This window comes from Larus michahellis, chromosome 9 (genome assembly GCF_964199755.1).
Source record: "Larus michahellis chromosome 9, bLarMic1.1, whole genome shotgun sequence".
In the NCBI taxonomy this organism is placed as follows: Eukaryota; Metazoa; Chordata; class Aves; order Charadriiformes; family Laridae; genus Larus; species Larus michahellis.
In genome coordinates this window covers 15,710,108-15,737,610 of record NC_133904.1, presented here as the reverse complement: position 1 = coordinate 15,737,610, position 27,503 = coordinate 15,710,108, and the positions used below count along the sequence as shown (strand labels likewise).

The following is a 27,503-nucleotide window of genomic DNA, read 5'->3' as shown; positions in this document are numbered from 1 at the left end:
AACAGCAGCTACAAAAAAGAACATCACTGTACTTAAGACTATTAAATGGCCAGGCCTGCAGAGTGACTTGCGGCTCCCTTCTTCCCCCAGGGACCACACAGACCCATTTCAGTCCCCAGAGAGTCTGTAAGAAGCTTTGATTTGCAGCTAACTGTCATTCCTTAAAGTTTCTCACTAACATTCAGGACTCTACAGATGAGATCTGCTAAAAGATCGTTCCATCTTTGCATGGGCTACTTTTCATGGCACGCTAGATTAAAATCACTAATTCAGACTAATGTACAACTTAGAAAAAATACCCTAAACACTGGAAATGGTGCTTTCAGCTTACAAGAGTTGAAGTAGTAAGAGAACCCTTTTTTTCTGGAATAATTCAAGCACACAAACTTTTAAATCATTAAAAATACTTCCAGGGTAACTGGAGTTGATTCTTTGAAGTAAAGACTATCATCAACATAGTTGTAATAGCTACTGCCCCTCCATGAACACACGACACGCACAACTTTGAAAATAGTTGTATTTGAGATGAAGAGTATGATCAAGCCCCCTCTCAAATAGTAAGCATTATCCAGCCGTAATTAGAAGCAATTGGAGATAATGTTCAAACATACAGGAGAAAAAACTAACTACCATGTAGCATTGGGGGAGAGGGGCTTCCCCACACTACAACTGCCCTATACTTGTACAGAGCAACTGTAAAGAAAAATATATAGGTAATATTTACTAACACAATTAACACTTATCAGGAAATCACTGACGTTGTTCACTATTACATGGGTAAGACAACAGCAACAATCGATCAATAAAACTGAGTAACGCCACTGCAGATGCTGTTTGTAGACAAACTGGTTTAAAGACTGGTACCTCCATAATGAGTCAAACGAATTTGCTCCCGAGTTACTCCCCCACAAATCAAAAGGATAACAATTTCATTTTTACCAAACAGGGAATTAGTTATCCTACCCTCAGTTACATTGGTGGGAATAAAATCTTAGCGTACAATACTTGAAATTTATCACTATCTGCTCTACGCTTACTGTACAAACCCATTGTTTCTCACAGGACATTTGCTACATGAATTCACCTTACAGGATCAGACCATAATTCCATCAAGCATATCAGACTTTAACCCCACAGAAGTTTACTTTCACCAGAACAGATGAAAAATAAACCTGAAATGGGAGAATTTGAAAGACTGATCAAAAATTTCCAATGATGTTCCCAATAAGTCTGTATTTGCAGGACCTACTCCCAGATAACTATTCCACAAGCTCCTGAGGTCCAAAGTGAGGTTTTGTTTTATGGTTGCAATTTTTATAATCCCTGTTTAAGACAAGCAACAGCTGCTCCGAAATTTGTTTTCTTAAGAGAATCATGTTACAGTGCAATGAATCATAGCTGGATCAGCGATACTGTACCGGGTACAGTTGTTTACTCCATTTTTCCTTGGTGACAAGTCAAGGGTTAATCTTATGACTCAGCCTGACAAAACAAGTCAGCTGGAGACAGGGCCAATTTTTTAAACTTGATTTCAGACAGACATGCCGTCAGCAGAGGAGCACTGAACTGACATGCACTTTGTAGCCCGAATTGTTTCCACTCATGACCCTGTACTGTGTGTCAAAAACAATAAACTGCCTGTTCCTAAAGTATGTAAAGAGATTATGAAAGCTGATGCAGAGTGAAATACTGACCTAATAATAAACCAAGCTACCTGTAGCAGAATATTTTCCAAGACCGTTTTAACACCGAGAGATTTTGTGAATGAACCGCATGTTCTCCCGAAAACACACTTTTCTGTGGAATACGTTTTTGTCCGACTTGTCAGAGCCACAGAGCAAAACCACAATAAGCATATGTAACCCATCATTTAAATTTATGAAAAATAAACATAATTTCTCCAGATCACTGCAAATTAGACCATCTGAAAGATAATTATGTAACTGTCTCAAGGGATGGGAGCCATCCTCTGGTCAAATGTATTCCACAAGACAGAAATAGCAAAATACTTTAAAAACGTTATTGCTTTTAATCACAGTTTTATTATTTTAAATGGGTCTATTCAGACAGAACAAGAAACAAAAACTTCTACAATGGATTACGTACCACTAGAAATGAAAGCTCCTTTTTCACCAACAAAAGCACCTGTGAAGGGTAAACCCAAGCATCACAAGTTTCCTTGTGGAGAGTGGGCTTCAATCCTGCTGAAAATATGGTAACTTGGTAAGAGCCCAGGCCTGCTTTTGATAGAAATACCAATTCTATTGTTCTTACTAATTTCCATTTAATTTCTTAGAGGCTAGGTCAGCCTGCTCTCTTTGGAAATAAGGCAAAGACAACTGCCCTAGAGGTCCCTCCCTTCCTCCCCGCTCTGTCCAAGGTCGGAACTTATCAACTTCAACCACATTTGACAGAGGGACAGAAGTTTCATGAGCGATTAAGTTCTTACTAGTTCTAAGAAAACTAGAACCTGAACAGGAGAGACAGACACCAATGGAAATAAAGGCAAGGAATGGGGATGTAGATGATAAAAGACAAATTCATAGAAAGCTAGTCCAATACTGAACAACCTGTTGCTAATTAAGATATACATAGTAACTGCCAGTATAACTTATTTTAAACCCAAACATTTATGGTGATTAACTACAGCAAGGCCAGAGTTAGGATCCTTGATAAAGGATGCCTTGAACATCACACGTAACGCAGCCGTCAGCATAGGTATGATTTCAAGCCTTAAGAAGCAAACCTGGCTCTTTTAAGGGGAAAACACATCATTTATTATATGTCCTCTATTTATTTCATTAGTTAAATAAATGTTAATTTATTTTAAAATCCCGGAAGTCTAGCCTGTTGTTAACCAACCACCAAGTACGCTGCTCAGCGGAGACAGAGCAGACTATTTGTGTGGAAAACAATTTTAAATAACCCAGTGGACCAAATTTGATAGGCAAAACCCTCTCAATATCCAAAGGAAGATGTTTTAAGCAAATTAATTTACTCATCTACACAAGAGCTAAAATAGTTTGCTGTTTTTGCTGTTGAAAAGGTTTGTCTTTAACATCACATTCATATTACTATAAACAGGGAAGAGGGGACAGTTTGAAAGGATAGAAATAGAAAATTGATATTAATTATTATCCATGACTTTTACCTAGCAACATTACAAGGTTTGGGGGAGGGTTGGGGGACGGCTGTTGGGTTTTTTATTGTTGATTGGGGTCTTGGGTTGGTGTTTTTTTTTTCCTCCATTTGTTTCGCCCGGGCCCACCCCCCCCCCAAACTACCTCCAGTTACCTATGACAGATATGAGTGAAAAAATAAAATTTTTTTTTATTGGAAACTTCAGCTAGAAAGTTTCCTTTTCAGTAATTTTCCAAATAATATTGAATTTCAGATGTTTAAGTTTTTACATAAATATTTTACTAAAATGGAAAGAATGAGGAAGAAAGTGCTGTATATCACGTTCTTCAGAATCAAGTACAAAACAATTTGAGGAGGTTTTAAAACTTGTTTCAAAATCTTTCAAATACAACTTTTGATGGGATATTGCTCAATTTCAGCAAGTTTTATTATTTTGCTGAAAATATTAAGCGCTTACAGATTGAAAGGAAAGCCTTTATATGAAGGTCTTCACTACCCATATCTACATTAAAAAGTAAACAAACATGTTTATTATCCTGAGGCAACAAATTATCCCAGCAGAAGCCAGATAATCATCATCCCAAAATGTGCCAAAAACCTACACAATCTAAAAATCTATAGACCTTACAAGACTTAAAACCTGAAATGAATTAGCAAGGCTGTGTTACTGAAATTTGCAGAGGACTACCTGCATTACCAATCTTTTCACATCAACTCAATATGGCCAAGAAAATTTATTTGAAAAATTAAAAAGTGATTAAGGGGTCCCTCTGCTGGTCCAACCTTAGTATCATTTAACTTTTATTTCATTACTGAACAACAGTATTTTTCACTTTCTCCCCTCACCAAAACCAGGCAGCTGCCCCTGCACTGGGGTGATCTCCCTGTAGGTGGCTCCATAGTCAAAACCTGAGCCCAGCCTACGACAGCCATACACACACACTTTTTGAATGTATTAAATAATTCTGTGTCAGAGACACTTTAGGAGATTGCATGTCAAAATGCAGAGAGCCGGTTGTTCCTCAGCGTACATTCCCTTGCATCTCCCCTCTTCTTCTGTACTCCAACTTGCTGCTTGGAAAAATTCTTTTGGAAATGAAGCCGAGTGAGCTCTCAAAAGCCAAACGAGCAATCCTTCTGTCATCCACCATTAGGAATCCACCTACTACTTCCGTACAGAAAGAAAAAATGCTGACAGCTAATCCTAGCTATCAGTGCAAATGGTATGAAATCCCATAACTAAATCTCCAGAACTGTACAACTTGCTTTCTTTATAAGTCTTGACATCACAAGAGACTCTGTGGCACTAAAACAAGAGGCAATTTAATTCCGTCTTTGCTTCAGTGTGTAAATACACGGTCTTCATCCGAAATTTCATTTAAAGGTTATGCTGTGCTTTAATTTCAGTACCATTCTTTTGAAAAAGCAAGCATTTTTGTATTGCCCGTTCCGGACAAACGGTGAAGCGACCTGCCCAAGATCTGGGGAAGGAAACCTCCCGGTCCAAGAGCACACCAAACCCAGCAACACAACGCTGCTCTGTCTTCCCAGCCTACGTCGGGGAGTCCCACAGCCTTCCCACCAAACCCACAAGTATTAGCAAGCAAAAGATATTAAGAAATAGTGTTCAAATTATCTTATTTATTGCTGTAAATCCTTATCTATTGCTGTAAAACACGACACTAATTTATGGTATTGGACACATTAATCTTTGAGGTAAAGCAGGAGTTGCAGCAATTCCATATAACTTCTCCCTAAATTACACAAGTCGTTATTTTTTCAGATTAACAGTTTGAGAACTATGCAGAGATTTAAGGTTCTTTTATGGAGATCTACACTCTAATTTAAGAGCATCTAATACGCTCATTTTGATAGGTTGTGAAAACTTCACAAATAAAGTATCTCCAGTAAATCCAAACACAGAGAAATAGTCTGACATCATTATATATCCCTCATATATGTATATGCAGGATTTTCAGAGATGATCTCCCAATTAAACAACCTCACAATAGTTCATCAGTCAGATGTCAGGATAGTTTGTTTGGAAAAATGATCTGATTGCAATTAAAAAAACACAACGCTATTAAGGGAGGGTTACTTAAGTACTTTCACCCTAATTCATCCAGAACTCGATGTGAACTCTCACAGCAGGACTTTGCAAGCCACTGCTTAGTTGTTTAGTGACCGCTAAATGTTCTCATATGACAAAGAGCGGTGGGATGCTACTTACCGCTCTTTTCAGACAGATTTCAAATAAAGGCCACTTTTAAAAAAACTGCAATAATCTATCAAGAAAACCACGTCCTTTTCTTAATAAACATAAAATCTCAGAGAAACACTTTTACTTGATTTGTAACATAATTTAGAGTTTGGATGGTTTATATAATTGCATTTTGTTCAAGCTCACAGACTAACGTGGTGCTTAAAAAGGAGTATAGAGCAAGTCCCTGAAAACTCTATCCCTTGGATCAGGTGCCAAAGAATGAGCATAAAGCAGAAGAAAGAAAGATGGAAGATGGAGTCATGAAGAAGAAATTGCAAGTTCTGTGTTGCATTATCTGTAAGGATTTCTTTGGTCGGTTTTGTTATTTAAAATTGAGTTCTGAAACACAGCACGGCATCAGAGGCAAGGGTCAGGCGAGTTACTGCTGTCTTGGAGAGTGTCAGATACTAAAGGCAAGTGACAGCTGAACGTACCACTTGACTGCGCAAGGCAATTCAGAACAGCGCTGAGCAAACTACGTGCTGCTTTTTACATTTTCACACCATTGCTGGCCAGTGGGAACAAATCTCAGCAAAAAAAAGTGTTCCACTAGAAGTTGGTTAAACACAAGTTCAGTCAGTTAAACATCACACAAAATATCTACCCAGGATGCTCTGAAGTTTTTCTTCAGAGCCACAGACTTCCTAAAAGTATTCCAAGGATGGTGCTTTACACCAGGCTACCTCAATGCACACTGAACTTGCCAACATTGAGGAACATTCTCTAAAGGAAATCCACTCAACATGGTGAATGTTATGTTATTCTTAATACAGTTTAAAGTCTCAAAAACTGGGTTTCAGATAAACAGAGGACTGGATCATTTCCACTCCACCATTGCAAATAATCTCCTTTTACCCTTCGGGAGGGGTGGAGGAAGGAGGGAGCACAGAGAGCAGCAAGATCCATTATTTTTCTTGTGGTGCTATTGGTATCTTTACGAGACACCTCTTGAAATATACTTCTCAAGCTCAGTCTTAAAATTTTGACTCACATGATATCAAAAAGAAAAGCACCTGAAATGTTTGGGACGTAGTTCTTTGCATGCAAACCAAGTTTTCTCTAGCTTTGTTTCATAAAAAATTCTTGCAATAAATTAGCACCCATGACTATACACATACTATAGAGGGTGATATATGAGGAACCCCTATAATCAAGCTATAAATTGTATTAAATGAAAACATTAATTTCACAATCTCTCACTTAATAAGTGGCAATCTAAAGTTCAGTATTAACTGCTAGTCTCAGGTACTGTGGAAAGTCTAAAATACTTAAAATATTTATCAGAAATGGCACTACACAGAAAACAAACAGATATTTGCGTCTGTGTGGCACAGCTGATTTTCTGTTACAAAAAAAAATAATCAACAGACATGATGTATTTCAGGTTATTTCTTTGATATGAAACTAATTAAATGGCAAAAGAACAATGACAGATATTCACATTATTTTTCTCAGAATTATGACTGCATGATAACCACTGATTATGGTACTAACCATAAATATTAATTTGAGATCTTTTCTGACTACACGTGTAAACAGTATGTTTCTGCTCATAGCCCATCCATAATTAGATGGTGATCTGCCTGCGTGTTTCCAAGTGAGCCGTACTTTTCTTTTTCTCCCTCTGCGGAATGAAGAGCTCCCTGAAAACCCTGATGCCCTGCTCTTCCCAACGCAGCTCCAGCGATTAGCTACAACTGGTTTCCAGTCACATGATGTTATTAATATCTTGGCTTAGCTAAGGTAACTCCTACAACCAGAAAAAGTCTCAGAAATACAGCCGTTCTGAATCTCTGAAGATAACGTAACTCACTGAGCAGTGTTTTTTCCCCCTGCTGCTATAATATAAACGGCACATCATAATCTTTCTGTTCACTCAAGCCTGGCTTGAGCTAACAGTGAGAAAAAATAAACCACTGTCTTTTTAGTTTTTAATCCTCCCTACAAGGCTTTAAATTTAGTAGTTGTAGTTTAACATAAATGCTTGCATGTCAACATTCAGAATGTTTTGGGCAATGACTCACCACTTCGCAATTTACAACAGGAAAACTTAAAAATGCATTTGCCTGGTGCATTTAATTTTTACAGTAAAAGGACAAGTTCAGATTGAGGTCCATTCCAGAAAGTAACTAAACAGTTCATTAGCACTTTTCTCTGTAACTATTTTTACTTTAGGCCCTGATAAAAACACATGAAGAAAGATAAACCTCAAAGCAAGTAATTTCAGAAAATACCATAGAAATCCAAGCGAAAAAGAAGATTTTTTTTTTTTTAATTATTTTTTAAAAAGATTGTTATAAGTCACAGTTATCTAGGAAATTAAATGACTTGAGTATCCATTGACATGGTAGCCCTATACTAACAAAAAAACATCGCAGAAAATCTTTTAGGAACTGAAAAATTTTTAAAAAATCCCCACAGATTTGTAAGATACATTAAGTATCATCTTTCTTGTGACTGTCCATATTGTAATTAAACTTCTCTGCACTACCTATTAGCTAAAACAATTTTTATCTTTCCCACAATACATTCTGACATCTTACCAAGATATATTTAAAGTAAAGACAACACTTGCATAATTATCTACGCATCAATTTAAACTTCCTATGATGCTCAGTGAAATCTAGTTTTGTGTCATCTTCCAGACACAAAGCATCTCATATCACTTTTTTTTCGTAATACATCATTTTACTTCAAGGCTCTATTCAGCACTGAAAGCACTGAAATACAGCGAAATGGTACTTAAAAATTACAGCATCACAATCATTGATTCTTCACAGGAACTGTACTTTATTGCACAGATTGATATAACGTTAATACAAATCCAATTGATCAGCATTTTGTTGTCTCCACTCTTCTCACAGAAGAAGAATTAAATAAAAACCATTTGAAAAATACTGCTTCTTAAAATTAAAGCCTAGTAAGAGAAATGAGAGAAATTTTTCATTCGCTAAAATGATCTCTTTACCTGGCTGACGCTACTAAATATTACACATGTAATGTAAGCTTTATTACTCGCCTAGAATTACAGTAATAAATTACGTGAAAATTGCACTGCTATGTGTTTTAGCTTCTCTGACATTTTAAATATATTTTTGTTAATCTAGCAGAAATCATCTGCTAGACTGTAAAGCCACCCTACATAACACGCAACTGTTAAAATGTAAATTGCCAAACTATTTTTAGCTGCTGCTGAAGGGGGGAAAAAAAAAAGGGGGGAGGGGGGGAAGGAAGAAGAAGAATATTCCTGGCCTCGGGAATAATGATTTGAGGCATTGTGTTCATTTTGTTTATCAAGCAGCTATTCAGCCTCTAGTGGGGCCCAAGTGCTTATGCAAGCAGAAGCTTTTCAGAGTGCCTGCAGCTGCAGCCCTGGCTCCCAGGTAGGTGCAGGTTCAGAGCACAGCTGCCCAGGGCAGCCCACGCTGTCCCAGCTCCATCTGCACCTACTGCTGGAAAAAGAGCATTTCAGACCCCGGCTTCTGCGTATAAACATATCTCACCGTGAACAGGGGGAGGGAGAGAGAGGCAGGAGAGAACGGGGGAGATGGGAGGATCAGAAGACACCACCCGTACTTCAGGACTGACTACAAAACAACCAGATCCGACCCATTTTGCTCCAGCGATATTCCCGTTGCCTGCGCGGCGTGTTCTATTTAGCTGAGCTGTCCCCGAGTTATGACCAAGCCCCAGCGCACCTGCGCCCGGGGCGGCCACCGAGAGCCCCACACCATTTCCACAACAAAGGGACAGACCCCGCAAGGCGGTGGAGCAACCCCTGAGCCCCCCGCCGGCACGTTTGGCCCAGGGGGAATAATTCCATCCTGCGCTTCACTGGGGATTTTCCCCCTTCACGTGGATTTTCAAATGCAGATTCGTTTACAAACAATTTTCTTCCTTTTAAGAATAAAGCATATTTAATACCACAAAACACCCCTATAGCATTAGATTATCACAGCCATTAATGATTTTTCCACCAAAACCCTTCCAACCTTTTTCATCAAAGCCCTTTATTCTCGAAGGATAAATTTTCAAGCAAAGAGGGATCAACAAACTAGTTGCTTGAAAGCTTTCCTGATGCTAGGCTGAAGTTAGGAAAGGCTTAATGAAGGCTTTAAAATCCACCAGGGCTTCACAATGAACATCTGACTTGGTGATTTATGCATATTAATAACCTCAGTCCTACTGAGGCAAGCTGAGCTGTACATGTCCTCCGAATCTTAATGTCTTCAGCTCCACTGGGATTATTACAAATGTAAATTTCTAAGATTCTCAGCTATTAATCTCTGTCTGTCCTCCTGTTCAGCAACATAATGACTAATTAAACATCAAAAGACCTGTACAGGAGATCTTCTTTGACAGCTCCTGGCCCAGCTCTCTTCCCAAGAGAGGAATTCAAATGACAGGGACAAGTGGGTAGGAGCATATGAGCAAGCTACAAATCACTGCTATGAAACCTAAAAATTCCACATCAAATGTGGATTTAGTCCTCCATACCCACTCCCAATTACCTAGCCTAGCTGTTCACGTCCAGCAGGTCGCCTTCCTAATGCTCAAGTTAAGTAATCTGTACGTACGTCAGGTAAAGAGAGTGCAGTTTGAGCTCAATTAGTTTACTACGAGTAAAAAATGTAGTACTTACAGAAGAAGGCAAACCAGGGGGCACCTTTCTTACTTTCTTTGTCTGTAGAGGATCTGTACACAGAAAAACAACATTTCATCAAGTATCTACATTACAGATGAAAAAGAATAAATAGTACGCTATACAGTTTTTTTCTTTCCACAATAGATTTCTTATTTTCCAGTTTCATGCATTTTTTATTCTGTGCCAATGAGATTTGCCTTTCACATCAATACAAGAATATGCTTAAATATGTAACATTTGGCTGTTCTTCTCTAAAGTAAAGCTTTGCTAAATAACTACTTTCAATTCTTTCCATAAGAAAAGGAGTCATTCCTAAAATGCTCCTATAAACTTGCTAAGGAACAAAGTAAGATTTTGAGATATATAAGGAGGAAAATGGGACTGATTATAAGAGAAATGCTTTCCCTTTCTGCACTTCAGAGTAAAGATAGAACTATCAAAAAGGAATTTATGACATGTCAAAAGTAAGATTTATACTCTAAAAATACTAACATGATGTAAATTTCTATTGCTTTTAGACTATACCAAGGTTGTAAATAAACAGCAAATCTAATGACCTAATTACTTTTCTTAAGGCAACAGAACTCAAATTTCATGTAATAGTAAAGTTGGAGGTATGATACCTGCTTCCTTCCACCAATAACTATTGTAACATCACAAAAGTACCCAGCAATTTCACTACCTAAATCAAGAATCTGAACCAGTTTAGTCAGCTGCTAATAAAATTAATCTCAACAGTATGCATGCAAATTAGAAGTTAACTGATGTTCTGTAAGAGGAGTATCTGGGAAGACTACCAGTTCTATAGTTAACTGATTGAGTCTTCAATTAAAATACAGAATTCCTATTTTTCTATTTTCACTCAGAACTTTTAATCACAATTTTATTATATGATATGACAAGATAAAGGTGAGATAAGGTGAGAATATCTGCTGGATATCTTTACTCTCATCATTCCCCATAGGGCATGTTTGAAAAGAAAATGAAAGGACTTCTGGAAGAGATGTTTACACAGCATTTGAGGTTCCTGGAAAGAAACACTGGTTGGTTTCAAGGAACTTTAGTAGCAGAGTTAAATAGAGTTTGTTAAAATCCTGGTCAGGCAATTCCTTCTTGGGGCTAAAATGGCCATAATTTGACTTTGCTTTAAGTTCGCAGACAGTGGTTTTGTAACATTTAACCAGTCCATTAAAAAAAATACAAATATTTCAGGCATACTTTCTCAAGCCATTGGAAACAAGAGTCAAGATAAAGGTGAAGGTGAGCTTTTCCTGGCATTTCTGGAAAAAACTTTTGCATAGATTTGTAACCACCACCTGCCCTGTCCCATGTCACAGTCCCCCAGACACAGCCACGACAGAAAGAGGAATATCACGCTGTTACCAGTTTGAACAGGTTTATACCCCTTGAACTTCTCTTTCAAAGAAAAAAAATAAACAGTAGCACCACTCAGAAAACATCACACTTAGCTTCACTTTGTTTAAATTAGTAATATCTGGAACTTACCCAACTCTATATAGCTTGCACAAGAAGCTAACTTAATCACATAGTCAAGTAAATAATAGAAATTAGACAATCTCATTTAGGACTCTCCCTCAATGACTGTTTCATACCAGAACCTTTCTGCCCACATCAGCATCCCTCTGGCCAGTACCCAAGTCATGCTCTAACAGCCCCCTCTTACTCAAAACCATAGCAGGGAACTATAATAGTAGCTTCTCACTAAAACTGACTCAACTGGGGCTAAAACATCATCATTATTATTTTAAAACCCAACTCTTCTCTATTAAAGTTCAAACACCCTTCCAAGCAGCAAACAGTGTCAACTGAACTTTCCTCAGACTGTTCTTTTTCTGAAACAGATCTGAAGAACTTCTGCATTTAGATTCTCATATTCTGAGGAACATGAATACTTACAAAAACATTGGTACAGACAGACAACCCCAGATTAAACAGCATTTGTCTTGACAGCAGGTTAAAAAGTTATACAAAAATGGTATTTTAAAATACATACATATATACCCCCACACACATATAGGTAAAGTTTCAAAGTCGTATTTTTATAATTAAAGATTTAAAAAACAATTTCAAGCACGTTCAGGACTATTTTAATGCCCAAGGAGTTTGCAGTTCTAGTTTATACTAATGTTACTTCAGGAAACAATTTGCATTTGATGAAATCTTTTTTTGGCTAAAGTATGGTTGAAGTTATATGGTTCCAACAAACAAGATTTTATTATGGAATAGAAGTGCTATACAGAATGAGGGGCATTAAAAAAATAAGCATATAACTAGGGTAATCCTGATGACATAACATGTTAACATTGAAATATGGAGCTTTTAAACTAAAATATCAGGTTACAGTCTCTCTTTTTGTACCAAAAAAAAATTTTAAAACTTGCACACCCAATTATTCAGGATGGTCTTATAGCAGAAACGATACAACAGCTGGCTCATTCTCGAGTCCCTAATTCAATAGAAAGTCTTTAGAGCTATGAAATATTACCACCACTGCCTACAACAGAGTAGGAAAACTCCATTTATCTCAAAGTATCTCCAGAATAAAATATTAATATTGTCATAGGATTATAACAATTAAGCAAATTCCTGCCTGCATATTTTGCAAGGTAGTTTGATTTTAGGATAAACTACTAGTATCCAATTGCTAAGAACTTTAAAGGCATGTTGAACCAATTACAATGAACTATATATTGCCCTGAATAAAGTTACTTTTAGCATATAAAAGGATAATTGTTTCCCCTTTGTGTCTTTCCCCTTCTAAATAATGGTAATGACCTCAGGGTCAGGCATTTCCAGGAGTTAATGATGGCATGGGTTAAGGGCACTCAGCTGGTCATCAGCTCCTATCCATCTGTCATTATTGCTTTTGCAATTAAGGGGTTTATTGGAGTTTCTTGTTTGTTTTATAAGCAATACTGACCAACATTGAATTCAAACTAGCATCTCAAAGAAAACGTTAGTAATTCCGTTTCACCTCTAACATAGCAGTTTGCTGTAATTTGAATGGCTCAGTACAGTCCAGTCTCCAGTATATAAAATGAACTGTCAAAGAAAATAATAAAGTCTGCAGAAATGCATCATGAACAAAAGTTTAAAAACTGTCTGTATTACTCACCAAGAGCTGGTGAGTCATGAAGTGGTCTTCGGCGCTGATTTGTGCCAGAAAACGGGTAGTAGGGTGTTCCAGGTTTTCCCGAGGATGACAGCTGACCTGGACTTCCAAGCCCCATATCTGACCGAAGCAGACTGGACTGCAAAATATCCAGAGAAAAGTAAAATTAAGCTCTATAGTAAGCCAGCCGTTAATACACCAGGCTAACAAACTATTAACCACACATACTGCTCCTGGCATTTATAGGAATTTACTGAGCTTTCAGTGAAGGTCTTAGAGTTCAGAAAACTGTTGACTTTTTAGAACTAGTATTCAGACACTATACTATAGTATAATTCAGACAGGCAGGGCAAGTTTGTCTGTGAGCCTCCAAAAAACCATGACCATTTCAGTTTAAAACATCTGAAAGAGTCAATTCATACTTAATTTCCAAACAAAAGTCATAATACTTTGTTTAGTTTGCAGTGTAACACCTCTCCTATTACACAGTATAAACATAATTGATAAAAACTGCTAAGAGTTTATAGCGTGACATTAGGTTTTAGCACATACTTAGAAATCCAGACTTCTATTACATTCATAAAAACATGGAATAATTATAAAAAAAAAATCAGACACAGACAAAAGAGATAACAGATTAGATTAATGCACAGAACATAAAAAATTATGACATTTTAAAAACTTCAAGCCAACAATGTAGTTGAACCCTACCCTTTTTATTCCCTTTCCATGCAGTAAATATAAAAACATTCTAAACACTTAACAAGTGTGTTATATGTTGTTTGGCCTCACGTTACTTGGATTTCTTCTGTGAAACTGAAATGAACGTTGGCGATTTATGAGAACATCGTTTTTCCACGGTTGATTCTATGCTGAGCCTTGTTTTAGTCTGCAAATCCCCGGGTGTGGAGTGAAACCCCCAGAACTGTTTGTACAGAAAACACAATGCGAGCAGGCAGGAAAAATGCATTCACTGCCACTTTGCTCCTGGCTTTGCACACAGCTTTCCTCAGACAGCAGCGTCCACTCTGCCTTACACATCGCTAAAGACACTTTGGCTTTTAATATCTGCAAAATCAGACAGTGTTTTAAGGTCACCGTGGAACCAGCAGCCTTCAGAAACAAGTGATGTGATTTCTCCATCCTCGGTCATCACCTAGTGCGGTCTTCCCCTTACAAAGCAGGTAGCGCACACTGTTGGCTGGCAGGACAGCAGCTCAGTTTTGCCTACATCCAAATGGTGCCAACGTTTCAATGGTCAGATGATGCATTCATAAACAAATGTGTTTTTTGGATTACATTCTATCATTAAAGCTGGTTCTTTTGGGGTGATGACTCGTGAAAGGTGAGGCTAACTCACATGGCTCTCAGTAAGGCAGTGCATCCCTTCTAACCTGCAATGCACTGGGATTAGCAGAAAATCCAGAGTTCAGATAAAATTACAGACTATATATAAAATAAGCAACAACCTCAAGTACATTTCTCCAGATAAGTGATTTTGTATCACATCACTCCCGAAATTTCTGTCTTTTACTTGTCTGATGACTAATTTGAGCATGAAAAATCTTGTATTTTAATTGAAAAGAGTGGGATGTGAAAGAGATGCTCCGTTACAAACTAAAGGAGGGTCCAGAAGTGTTAACTATTTCTTACAAATATATCACACAGTCTGAAGAACAAAGTTAATAATGATTAAAAATGTTAAGGCATAAAAATAAAAAGTTTCCCCTCAACTCAATTTCTTCATTCTTCTAATAAAATAGTCTTTAAATTAGAATTGTTAATATAAAATTCATATTGAAATGAGACACCCTCATGAGTGAGGTGATCTTTAAAAAAAGCACACAGAAAATACATGAGGGGAAAAAAATCTGCTTGTAGACTGTTTCAAGATTTGCTAATTCTGTCTTTGACAAACAGTTAAGAGTGTATTGTTTTGCAGAAAACGTTGATTATCAGAATATCTGGTTTACTCAATGTAAACTTGAATTTAGCAAAGATGATATTCTAAACATTTATGAGTTTTAGTGGTGGATGCTGTGCAGGAACTTGGGCAATGTTTTGTGAAGAGCAGTTCCTCCAAACCAACGCTGTCCAAAAAAAGCAACGAAACCAGTTCTGCACTCAGCTCAAGACTTGACCTTCAGCCCAAGCATACCCGGGATTTCTTTCCGAACTTCTTTGCACAGCCCATGGGGAAGGGAGGGAGCATTGTGATCATTGTCAGTTCAAGCAGCCAAAGCAAGGTCCCACTCACAGCATCCCAAAAGGACTGAGGCTGGCAGGGAACCTCTGGAGGCCGTCTGCTCCAGTTCCTGCTCGCCCAGAGCAGCTGTCAAACACAATTAGGAACTACCTCCCATTCACCTTAAGGACAACCCCTGCTCCCCCCAGCATCTCCTTCTGATCATTGGCAGTGATTTTGGATATGCTGTGGGATCCATCCAGACACCTCCAGAACAAGGGGTGGGAGGGTTCTTAGTCCCTCTGTTCTTCTAGTCATTAAGGGGGAGGGAGGGCAGATGACAAAAATACCCAACCCACCCAGTAAAACCTCTTAAATTCACTTCTACCAAGCCATTCCAAATGACATGTGGCTACATCTTTTCCAGACTTAACCTCCAACCTCTACCTCATGACATTTGCCACCCCACTTTTGTCCTAAGCATTCCAGTTCTTGACATTTTCATTGGACCCTGAATTTCAAAGCGGCATGGCTACTACAACAACATAACGTAAATGTATAGGTAATATAACACATCCCCAGTAAGTCTCAAGCTATGCAACACACTCTAAACGTTTCCTGATCTATATTGTGTTTGGGTAAGAATTTTTTAATTAAAAAAAAAAAAAAGGGAGAGGGGTGTGGGGTGTGAAACCCCCAAAACACACAACCCTCTTCTACCATTCCCACAATCAAACGAAGCATCTGTTTAAAATTTTAGAATTGTTCCTCAGTCTTCTAAAAACAACAACAAAAAAAAGATGTCATTAGTTCAGCTTATTGATTTTTCTGCCTGTCTGAACCAATTGAGAAGCAATATTGATTAGGACTGATCCTTTCCTAAGGGCATCTGATAAAGAAAGGAATACAAAAATACCACTGAGGATAGCAAAAAAAGCTTTGTATTATCAGCCCCGAGCTTCTCCTGAGTAAGTGCCCGAGGTCCCTGCACAGAGGCGGATCGCTTACAGACATAGTTTACGGCATTCTCCACAGAGAATGTTCCTGCTCGCTCCGAACCTCATCTGCCAAGCACGGATCCAATTACTAAAGAATAATCAATGACTGGTTATTCTCCTGAACGCTGCCGAGTCCTGTCTGCGTTACTGTTATAAATAAACAGGCATCACCCTTAAAAATTTGCCTCTGTATTTTATAAGGTATATTTCCAGGTTCAAGATAAACAAGAATTTATTTAAAGCAATATTTTCCCTAAAGAGTGTGTGTTCAATAAACAACCTAAAAAAAAAAGAAAGAAAACAAAATAAAAAAAGGCTTTTATTACAATCAACTAAGAGCACAGCAAGCCTGATTCCAAAGAGAACGGGGGAAGAAAAAAAAAAAAAAAAAAAAGAGGTAAACATGACTGCTTTACTTTTCAAATATTTCCCCTTCAGCAAAACCAAGAAACAGTTTTGATGGCCCCAGGGGAAATGGTGTGGCCTGACCCAAAAACTAAAGGCTTTTACAAGGGCTGCTATCTAGACAGATGCTTTAAAGGGAGCCTTTCCTTAAAAACTATTCCAATAAAAATGAAGCACAGGGCAGTCATCTATTCAAACACTGCGAGGGTGAGGCGGGGGGAAAAGACTCATATCTACATATGGGGGGGTGTATTTATGCATCTTTGTCACAGAAAACAAATAAGCCTATAGGAGCCGCACTCACGTACACACAAAGTTAGCTTCCCCTCAAACTAACAAGCTAATCAACCATATGCTTATATCAAAACGATATGCCCGAGATAAAAAAAAAAGCCAAAAAGGCTCCTTACTCAACATATTTTAAAATGGTTTTAAAATTGATTCGTTCAAAGAATTTGAGCATAAAGGTAAGAAAGACTTTGACTACTTTGGAAGTTTGCTTTTCCCCAGCCCAACTCTATGAATCTTCAGCATCCCAATTTGATGCCAAAATACTGCTCTGCCTTCAATGAACTTCTAGGAGACCGGCCAGCAGAATTCTAATATGTTGGTAAACATGTCTTTGATTTTCTTACTTTGATATAAAAAAAATGAAATGTGGACAAGTAAAGGCCTACAGATGTCCTTCTGTGATATTCCTCGCAGCTCTCCCACATTTAGGCTACATGTAGATAGGAAAGCCAAGATATCCTGCAAAATTCACAGACGTTTTTAACAAACACACTCCATACACTACACTATCGTATATAAGGTTCTACCTTTTCAAAAATGAATTTGTTACAGGCAATTAGCCTTGTGCTTCTTGATCTAAACTCCGTTCACTTTTTAAATGCAAATGTATTAGCAAACACTTGAAGAAGTCCAATTTTCCTAGTGTAGCCATCACCAAACTATGCAACAGTTTCATCCAAATACAACTGTGTGCCTTTACATTATTCATTATTTTCTATCAAAAGAATAATATGGTTGAGAATAAAAGCATTAGTCCATTATATGCAACTGATTATGATAGGGCCATTGTGCTGGCATAATAAGGCAGGCTGCTTTGGCAGTAAAACGAGAGCTGCAACCTACCAACTGCAAACTTCAATCTTGAAACCACCCCCCCCAATGAACTAGTCAACTAGATTTTATTTTTCCTTTTATTTTTCCTAGGTTTTTTGCATTAGCTTCCTTTCCAAAAAGTTTATGCTTTGAGTCCCAGTAGTCAGGCTGTCCCTATTTAAGGCAGGAAAACTGTCTACAATTTGTTTATTTTTTTAAGTACTGAAGTGTTTAGTCAAAAATTGGGAGTTTAGATACATTATTTTATAGGAGTAAAATAGCGCAATAGCGCTCATCTCAATCGTATCCCTCCATTATCCCACCACATAGTCACAGACAAACTGACTCGGCCTTTCTCCATTTCTCAGAACTAGGTAGAGCAGATAGTAAGTGCAGTCCTTCTCCTACTATAAACTTGAAATGCTGCACTGGCAGAGCAACAGTTTCATGTACGTGTCTCTTTATTCAGTGAGCCATCTGGATGACTTAAAAGATGTGTATAATGTGTCTTAGTATTTCACATGTCTCTCCTTCTAGCTAAACCTGACAATTTGCATGAGCTAGTTCAAATGAATGTAACAAAATGGAGAAGTCAAACTCTGCTAAACTTGTAAAACGCCCCGGCTACGCCATGTGTGTCGTTACTGTGACTCCAAAGGAAAACCTAGCACAAAATTAAAACATTCACAAATAATTGCTCTCTGAGATACTAGGACAGTACAGAGGTCTGGGATGCAAAAAGACCATTCACCTGAGTTCCATGTAACGCAGTTTAACCAGAAATACAACCAAGATATAAAGTGTTGAATTTCACTTCACTCAACTCGCTACTCTTTGGAAACTATAATGAATATGCACTCCAAAATAGGAGCTGAATTTGGAAAAACACTGACATATGATGTAAATTCATTTTAAATTTAAATTCTAGAGATATGTTTGCAATTATCAGCATGTTGTTAAAGGATCTCATCCTGAGAATATCATCAAATAGTAATGTGAAATACAGTGTTACCATTTTGAGAACAAAGGGACCCTGAATGAGTAATCAATAGCAACTGGCAGAAAATGAGGCATTAATTATGATCCTCTCTAGTGTTTTGTCTCAAACAAGGTTTCATTAAATATATTGTGCTAACCTGTACATGTTCAAGCCATTACCGATAGATCTGATCAGATACATTTTTGGTCTGTTTCAGGAGGAGGAACGTACCAGAATTAAAAAACCAAAACAACATCTAAAGTGTTATATGATAACTTGAGCATTCTTCCTTGATCAATTTAAAGGAAATCAGGGGTTGCTAATAAAACATCTCAGGAGAGGATCCTCTAACAACATGCTGATAATTGCAAACATATTCCTCATTTAAAAAAAAAAAAATACTCAGATCTTATAATCTCAATGTAGTCTCTTGAAAATTTAATTATCATCTCCTATACCTAAAGTATCATGCAGGTTTGAGAAGATAATGACAGTCATCCATCAACTGCATCCTGCCAGTGTAATCAGGCTAATCTAGCTCACTGGAGTAAAAAACAGCTACCTAGGGTACTAAATACCAGCGATGAAACATCATAAACAAAATAACAGACATTTACTTTTACTGTCTTCCCAATTAATGTTAATGCTGAAAAATATCAATGTATCAATATATTCTCTTTTTACACCAAAGCTTTTCCGGATCACCATGAGCAGCTTATTCAATGTGTATACCTAAGCACAATCTGCTACTAGGGATAATTCTGTTTATGTGTAAATAGACTGAGACTGAGCACAGGGACAGAGGAAGGAGAAGGAAGAAGTTTATTCAGAATTCCAGATACATTTTTTTTAAGCAGCGGGAGGAGTAAAGATTAAAGGCGAAGGGAAGGAAACATTTTGTATCTAAATGGCTTTAAAGCACCCGATTAATACGGATATTCTGAACGAGTCCCTTCCTTCTCTTTTGCACTAGTGGTTTCCCTGCACTGATACCGCATATTGGCAAGGCTACAAATTCTCTCTTAGGCTTCTAGAAGCGGCACCCTGCTGATGTTGGTGTCCAATCCCCGGGGTTATGCTGGCTCAGCTTGTCTTTGCTCATCCCCCCGGGCAAGGTATTTTTGCGTTGCTGACTGAATTCTAGGAAGGCATTACTAAGCATTGTGATTACAGGTCAGGCTCCCCTCCCTTTGCCTTTGAATCTTTTCGCTACATTATGAAAACAGTAATTTGAACAGCTTCCTTACTGTGATTATACAAAAGCAGAAGGTTTGTGAAGAACTGCAGAATGTCAGAAGAGAAGCAGCTGAGGGGTTATTCATCTACTTTTTAATTTTTCAGTACCAGCCTTCCTGCTTTTCTCTATGATTACAAGATATGAGCATGAGAAGTCAACATTATAATAAAAGATTTTACGCTGAATCTTATTTACAGAAGTCAGACTATAAAAGATATTATAAAGCTCAAACTATCCTTGCATCTGTTTCTCCCTCTGCGTCTTCAGCAAAATGATTTCAAAAGATTTCAGACCTTTAGTAGAATGCTTCACGTATATGGTACAGAAGCCGTGAATCTCCTCTCTCACACAACCAAGAGAAAAAAATCTAACTCACTTTAAGCACCAAGTCAGAAAATGCATAACGTAATGAGGGATCAAAAACTATCATTCATATAGCAACCAGATAACAGTTAGGACTTAATACGGAGGACCGTATGTTTCATATACAGTCAAATGAAAGCTCAGTCCAATACTAGGGTGCCAGTAAATGGGTAGAGAAGCCCAGTAAATATCTAAGGCTACAATCTCCTCCCCTTAATAAATGTTATCCTCCTCTCCCTGCTCTTCAGAAATCTGTGCCATCAGGAGCACAAGCATCTTGAAAAGCACTCCACAACACAACTGAAACCAATGCATGTCAGATGGTTTAGCTCCATGGAAGAGGAATGAAAATAGCAAATCTGCCTTGTGCCTCTCTCCGTCCACTGCCCGCCTGCTCAGGCTACAGACCCTCCTGCCCCACCCCAGGCAGCAAACGTGAGGTAACAGGCTGCTTCCACCACTCTCATTTCCCCCTTCCCCAGTCCACTCAGGGCCCGTACTCATCTTGAGAGCAGTAATCACGGCAGAGTTTGGGAAGGGCCTTTCTCTCCCTGTGAAGTACAAAAGGAAGGTAAATGGGGGCTCAACACACTAGACTAGTTCTAGACAAAAGGAATAAACACTTCATGAAAACCCACAGGGAAATCCAGCTCATTCAGACAGGTATGGCTGGGAGAAGAGAACTGAGGTAATCTTTTTCCCATCCTCCAATAATACCATAAATTCATAACTGAGAAGCACCCCTCTCTGAAGCAGTATGATTAGCTGGAGACAAACAGTAATTGGCCAAAGAAACTGTATCTGCACTCCATGGTGTAAGAGATGCTTTTTACTTCCTTATGCAGCAACATGTTAAGATACTATATATATATATTGATTTACAAGATATTCATTATCTTAACTACAATCAAACACAAAAATTAAAAGGAGGCAAGAAAATTTACCAACCCTAAATAGCGTGAGAAAGAGAAGGGCAAAGACAAGTAACAGTTTGTCTGCTTAAGACATTCAAAACGATTCCTTGCAGAACTGCTCCCCTTTTATAAATAGCATCCCTCCCCCAACTATAACTAATTCCTAACACCTGCTACCCGCTTCATTCCGGGGGGAATGTCTTCCCTGATTAACTTCAGGTGGTCACCTCCAGCTCTGGAAAAAGAAATCTTGCCTATGCTCAGTGCATTTTTACTTTCTAAAAAGGTTCTGCAGAATCCTTATCTGCTGAGAGACAGGAGATATTTTTCCCAATAGCACAAGAAGTAATTCACTTCTAATAAATCATAATCAAGAGAAAGTTAGTAGTGCTTGATTTTACTTGAGAAGTAAAATGAAGCAAAATAAACTCGAATTTGGACATTCCATCTGCCCTTAAACTATACATCCCTCTCACCATCTCGACCTTTTAAGATGGCATCAGCTGGCAGGATCCAGAGTCACTGCTTCAGTTAACATTGTGTCAGCCCTTTCCTTCAGAAACCGCCTTTCTTAGAGATTGATAGCTCAGCTGTAAAAATCTGCTTTGGGGAGACACCTGATATCAAAGGTGTCACAGAAGAGGAGATTAAAAAGAGAAAATTTACAAAATAAAATCAGTTTATCAGCTTTAAAGTTATATTGGTATTAAAACCCCCACACATGTACAAGCTTTAAAATTTTTTATACTTCCATAAGTCAGTATTACTTGGATTTGAACAGACATGATGTTCTTTATACTGTTACTAAAACTATGTGACGAAGGAAGACAAGCAACTGGTGCCACTGCTCGTAGTCTTTTCTAAGGATCCACAGGTAAGAAAGGTCCAGAATATCAAGTATTTTTCTTTCATTGGAAAAATCCATCTAAAGCATCTTCAAACACACTGCCAGCAACGAGCAGGAAGAGCTTGCTTGTTGCTGTTTAATAGATACATTAGTTAAAACTAACGACAAAAAAAAAAAACCCCACCCACATGGGTCCATGACTGATGTAATCTGACACCTTTTATTAGCACCAACATAGATTCTAAATTTTTTCTAAAAACTACAAAATGGTAGCCCCTCTATAGCACCTATGCTTTTTTATAATTGTCATGTTTAAAGTATGCATATTTTTCCTTATTGTACACAATTACATTGAAGTGTATATTCTGTATCTATGTACTTTTTATTATTATTTTTTAAAAGATCCAATTTCAGAACCTGGAAGTTTAATTAAACAAAGCAAGCCTGAAGGGATGTGAGACGCGCTAGATACAAGGTTTAGCCTAACATTCTTCAGAGAGAATTATCACACTCTGCCACCCCTTTTGCCACAATATTATTTCCTCCACTGTCTACCACCTAGGTGTGGTCTAAATATGCCTATTTCCAGTCATTCCTGAGACAAGCTATTTACATATTTCCATTAATTTAAAACCTTTCATTAGTTGCCTTTTTTAAATAAAAAAAAAAAATCTTTTCAATAACACTACAATATCATAGGAGCAGATGGCACATCCTCAACACAGAATAACTGTCTAATTATTTCTCTCAAGGAAGGCAAGTAGGGATAGACATCTTAAGAGACAAGCAATGAAAAAAAGTTTCAGGATACGAACAGAATTCCTAGAGGAAGAAATGAAAACTGCAGAACGCTGAATGTGTGCAAGAGGGCTTGCAAATGCAAACCTCAGGCAGACTTCAGGTTACCCAAGAAGAAACTACGAAGTAGTCAGTGGCCCTGCAAAGAAACACCAAATATCTTTGCTCGACACAGTTGTCCATTACTTCTTTCATCTTCCAGCAAGATGTCTAGTGCTCACTGTTCTTTGACATATAATGCCATAGTAAAGGAGTGTCTAGTAGTAACGTAACGAATTGTTAAAAACTTTGCATAGCATCCTAGCAGCAACTGCTGAGCCATGCTGCCACGCTGCTATTCGGGGGCTACGCCTGCAGATCGACAAAGGCTTGTTTGGAAGCTTTCGTACACATTTAGAGAACAACCACGTTTTAAATTGTGATGTGCTACAAATACCTTTTTCTTTTTTGACTCACGCATTTTAAGTAACATCTCAGCTGTCAGACACCACTAAAACACTACTCCATCCCACTATTCACAATCACTCATTTCTTTCACGCTTGCCACTTACAAAACATGTATTTCAAACTTCATTTTTCATACTGTTCTTTGCTTTTCCATTTTTGTCAGTAAATCTCATTTCTGCTTCCCACATACATTTTTACACACTCTTACCTCCTAACATTCCATTTTTGTCTGTATGCTTATTCTTCCAGCTTTCTAATGTTACCTGATGCTTTACTAAAAAAATAAAATCAGTTAGTCTTCCCCATTATACTACACACACATCTTACGATTATACAGTTTATGAACATATTAAAAATAATTTTAAGTTGGTGCTATTCAGTTCTATTAATTTTTCTCTATTCAGCACTACTATGGATACATGTTTTCACTCTTGCTTGCATATTCCTCACCACCTCACCAGGAACACAAAGTAGTTGCCATTTTTGCCTATGCACAATACGAGCAAGCTTTTATATTCTCCCCAGACAACTCAAATTTCTGGAGTTCTACTCTTATTAGGCTTCTTCAACCTGCAAGACAGCTGTTAGAGAGAGCACGCTCCGAGATACCACTTTCCCCAGCACTGCAGGATTGTTCTTTAGGTTTGCCTTCTGCTCAAACTGCTTCTAAGTCTTTTTAAATTTGAAAGAGGCAAATTACTGACTATGCAAAGGCAAAGTAACATACACTTGCAAACACTTCTTTTGCCCAAGTGATCACCAGTCAAATTGCCCAAGAAATTGGTGCTAAAGGCATTTTTGGGGTTTGTTAAGAAGCGACTTAAAATTTTTTTTGCACAAAAAAATAAAGCAAACGTTTTAGTCTGTGAAGGATGTAACAGCTAATAAATACAGTTTTTCGTGCTTATAAGTTTTCTTTAATACATTGGTAAATTTGCAGACAACAAGATGCAAACCTCTAAAGTTCCACATTAAATTGTGAAGACATTTTTTCTTAAGTCAATAAACAAAGAAAGGTCACAAAATTTTGCTAAAAGGCCAAGAGCATGAATTCCAGTTGTGCAATACCTATACTATATCAAATCCTGTAATATTTTTCAGCACAAGTGAGTCAGGCATATAGAAATCTAGCTTTCTGTGACTGGCATCCAGATGAGGGGAATGTTTCTGTGTTGAATCATAGCAAAGGCGGAAGATGGATGGATGAGTTTGTTCCAACTTACTGTAACAAACAGTGAGAAGTCAGCTCATTTTTTCTCCAAGGTACTACCCAAGTAACAGCATACATTTAAGAATTTAAGTAAACATTAAGGAATTTAAGAAACATAAAACATGCTCTGAAGATGCACAAAGGCAAGTACATCTGTCTTGATATTCCAGTGAAGCTTTTATGTTTCCTGATAAAGAAGAAATTGGTAAATCCTGAGAAGTTGTCTGAAATTATATCTTAAGATGTTTACTTGAAGTATATTCCCATAAGGAGCACTAAGTATGGTGCTAATGTGCATAAAATGTTACTGTCATACTGCAAAATGCAGTCTAATTTAATAAAGCCTGATGTGCCTTACATCATGCTGCAATGATGCAATAATATGTTGCTAAACGAGTCACCTCATATTAGCTTCACAGCAATAGCAGAGCTGATGGCCAGCAAAGGGCAATTGGGGTAGCAATATTACTGGAAACATTGATGGACCAGCTTTCTATTGGATTTTTTTTCTTCATCCAAAAAATAAAGATTGTGAAGCAGCTGTATTTATTACCAACAGGCATAAAACTTATAATAACAGCAGCAGAAATGAGTTAAAAATCCATCTGCCACTACTAAATAAAATATATATAGTATACACAGTATCATATAAATTCTTCATATGCTCTGTGTAGTACTATACATTTCATGCTGCATGCAATATATAGTAGCATATGTATATATATTATGTACTATATAGAGTAGTATATATTTTATGCAGTATTATATAGTTTTACACAGACTAAGTTAAATGTATTTAATAAATATAATCCATAGCTCCTTCCAGCATTCACATATTCTACAGATTTATCATCAATTAAACTTTTTTCTAAGTGTGTTTTATACCATTTAAAGTGTCCCATCATCATATAGAACATACAGATTAGAGAATTAGAAAAATAAAGTAAATTAAGATACATTTGTTTATAGAAAGGTTACACTTTACACAAAAACTGGTGAACGCCTGTTTAGTTCTTGCCTAACATCCATTACATTTAGCACTTGATTTTATCTCCTCTCGCACATGGGATAGCATGCAGACTTGAAATTATTATGAAGGGAGGGTACACGTGTTATCTCCGCATGTCAAAAAATCCATAATGTCTCTTTTACATGGATGATTGTTTAGAATTAACAGAACATTAAGGGGACAGTGACAAATAACGTACAAGCTTCAGCCTAGCGCTGGCAGTGGGGAGAGAGAGACCTGGCCGGGCACATGGGAACAGGCACTTGCATCCCCGCTCTCTCGCCAACTAGCCGGGGCACTTACAGGCTCACCGGGAGAAAGTTAGCTTCTGCGAAGACCCACTGAAACAATTAGAAGAATTAGTCTAACAGCTACACACATATTGCACATTTATCTCCATTTCACTTTGAAAATAGTGTGGATTCCTGGCTTTCTTCAAGCTCAGACGTGTCAAAACAACGTGCAGTGACAGCTGGGCACCTTTTTGATGACATTGGAAATGGGAGTCACACATTCAATATCTGAAGTCTAATCTCATTTCTTTTACATAAACTCCAGATTTCAGTATTAAATTACACGAATGTAAATAAAACCTTTTTTATTACAAGAAGCTTTCTGAAAACTTAATCTAAATCTAATTTAAGATTTGTGAAAAGATGCCCTTCACAAATCCGCAATTATGCAGCCAACAGAAATGGTGAAATCCTCCACAAAAATCACAAACCACCCCCCTCCTCCAATTCAAAAACAGAAATAGAGACGTTGTGTCAAGCCATCCAGCACTGCATTGCAGTCTGATAGCAAAATATAGTTTTTGCATTTCTTCTAAAAGCTGTGAATTCTTTGTCCGGATAAAAGTTTTAGGTGTTCATCTAAAACAGCTCTGCATAAACCTCCACTGGTCACCTTCCCCCCTCCCACCTCCTCTGCAAGCCTCTATACCCTACGGAACATGGGGGAGAAGAAAAGGCAGTAGGAGTTGGAAAGGTGCAGAATGGAGTGAAGTGCAGAAAGGAGTGAAGACCTGTCAGAATGAGAAAGCGCATGCAGTAAAAAGTACAAATAAAGCAAAAAATGGAAGAGGATTCAGAACCTGATTCAGAACTAGACAAGCAGAGGTTTTAATGTAGCACACAAACATACACCATGACCCTTATTAACACTAAACAACATAAAAAGCACAGCTTAAGACAAACGCAACTACCTTGTTCAACACTTATTTGCATGGATGGACCCAGCACAAAGTGCTATACTCTAGGATGCTCCTTCTTGGCTTGCTTAAAATGCCTGAATAAAACCTGAAAGTATGCACTTGTTTGGTAAAATATTTGTGAACTGGCCATATTTACATTCTTGTGGCTAGATGTTCTCTCTGAATCACATTCCTTTACCTAAAGTTGCTTAGATTTTTAAGCTACATGAAAATCAATCACATTTTAACTCCTACAGCCTAAATATAAAGCCTGTAGGTAGCTGACAGTCCATACAAATCAGCGCTTAAGATCCTTTTCAGTAACAGGTGAGAAGCGACAGTAAGAGTCTGAAGCATTTTGGTTTACAGAGGTCTTGAAAATTTTCATTCCAGCCCTCTGTAAACTTAATAGGAAGTAAAAATTAAAACTCATCACGCATCCACACCAGGTTATTAACACCATTTACACCAATGGCACATGGAAAGAACTTTGGTAAGAGAAGAACAGGTTAGAGAGTATTTGGAGAAGTTGGGTATTTTCAATTCATCTGTACCCACTAAGATAGTCAGAAGACTGGCTCTTCATCCTCACAGTTTCAGAAACCTTAGCCACTCTCTCTGAAAACTCACGGT

General features: G+C 37.7%; 1 protein-coding gene across 14 annotated transcripts in view; it reads right to left on the bottom strand.

Annotated features, from left to right (window-relative positions):
* Positions 1-27,503, bottom strand: part of TCF12 (transcription factor 12) — a 165,289-nt gene that overhangs the window by 42,351 nt on the left and 95,435 nt on the right. For 11 of the 14 annotated variants that reach the window (XM_074601842.1, XM_074601843.1, XM_074601846.1 and 8 more), the window contains 2 exons: positions 13,186-13,321; positions 10,047-10,099 (listed from right to left, as the gene is read on the bottom strand). In XM_074601842.1, coding sequence (XP_074457943.1) covers positions 10,047-10,099; positions 13,186-13,321 — 189 coding nt within the window. Of the gene's footprint in view, positions 1-2,106; positions 2,371-10,046; positions 10,100-13,185; positions 13,322-27,503 lie in introns of those variants that run through there. The other 3 variants (XM_074601860.1, XM_074601859.1, XM_074601858.1) reach the window with 3 other exon arrangements.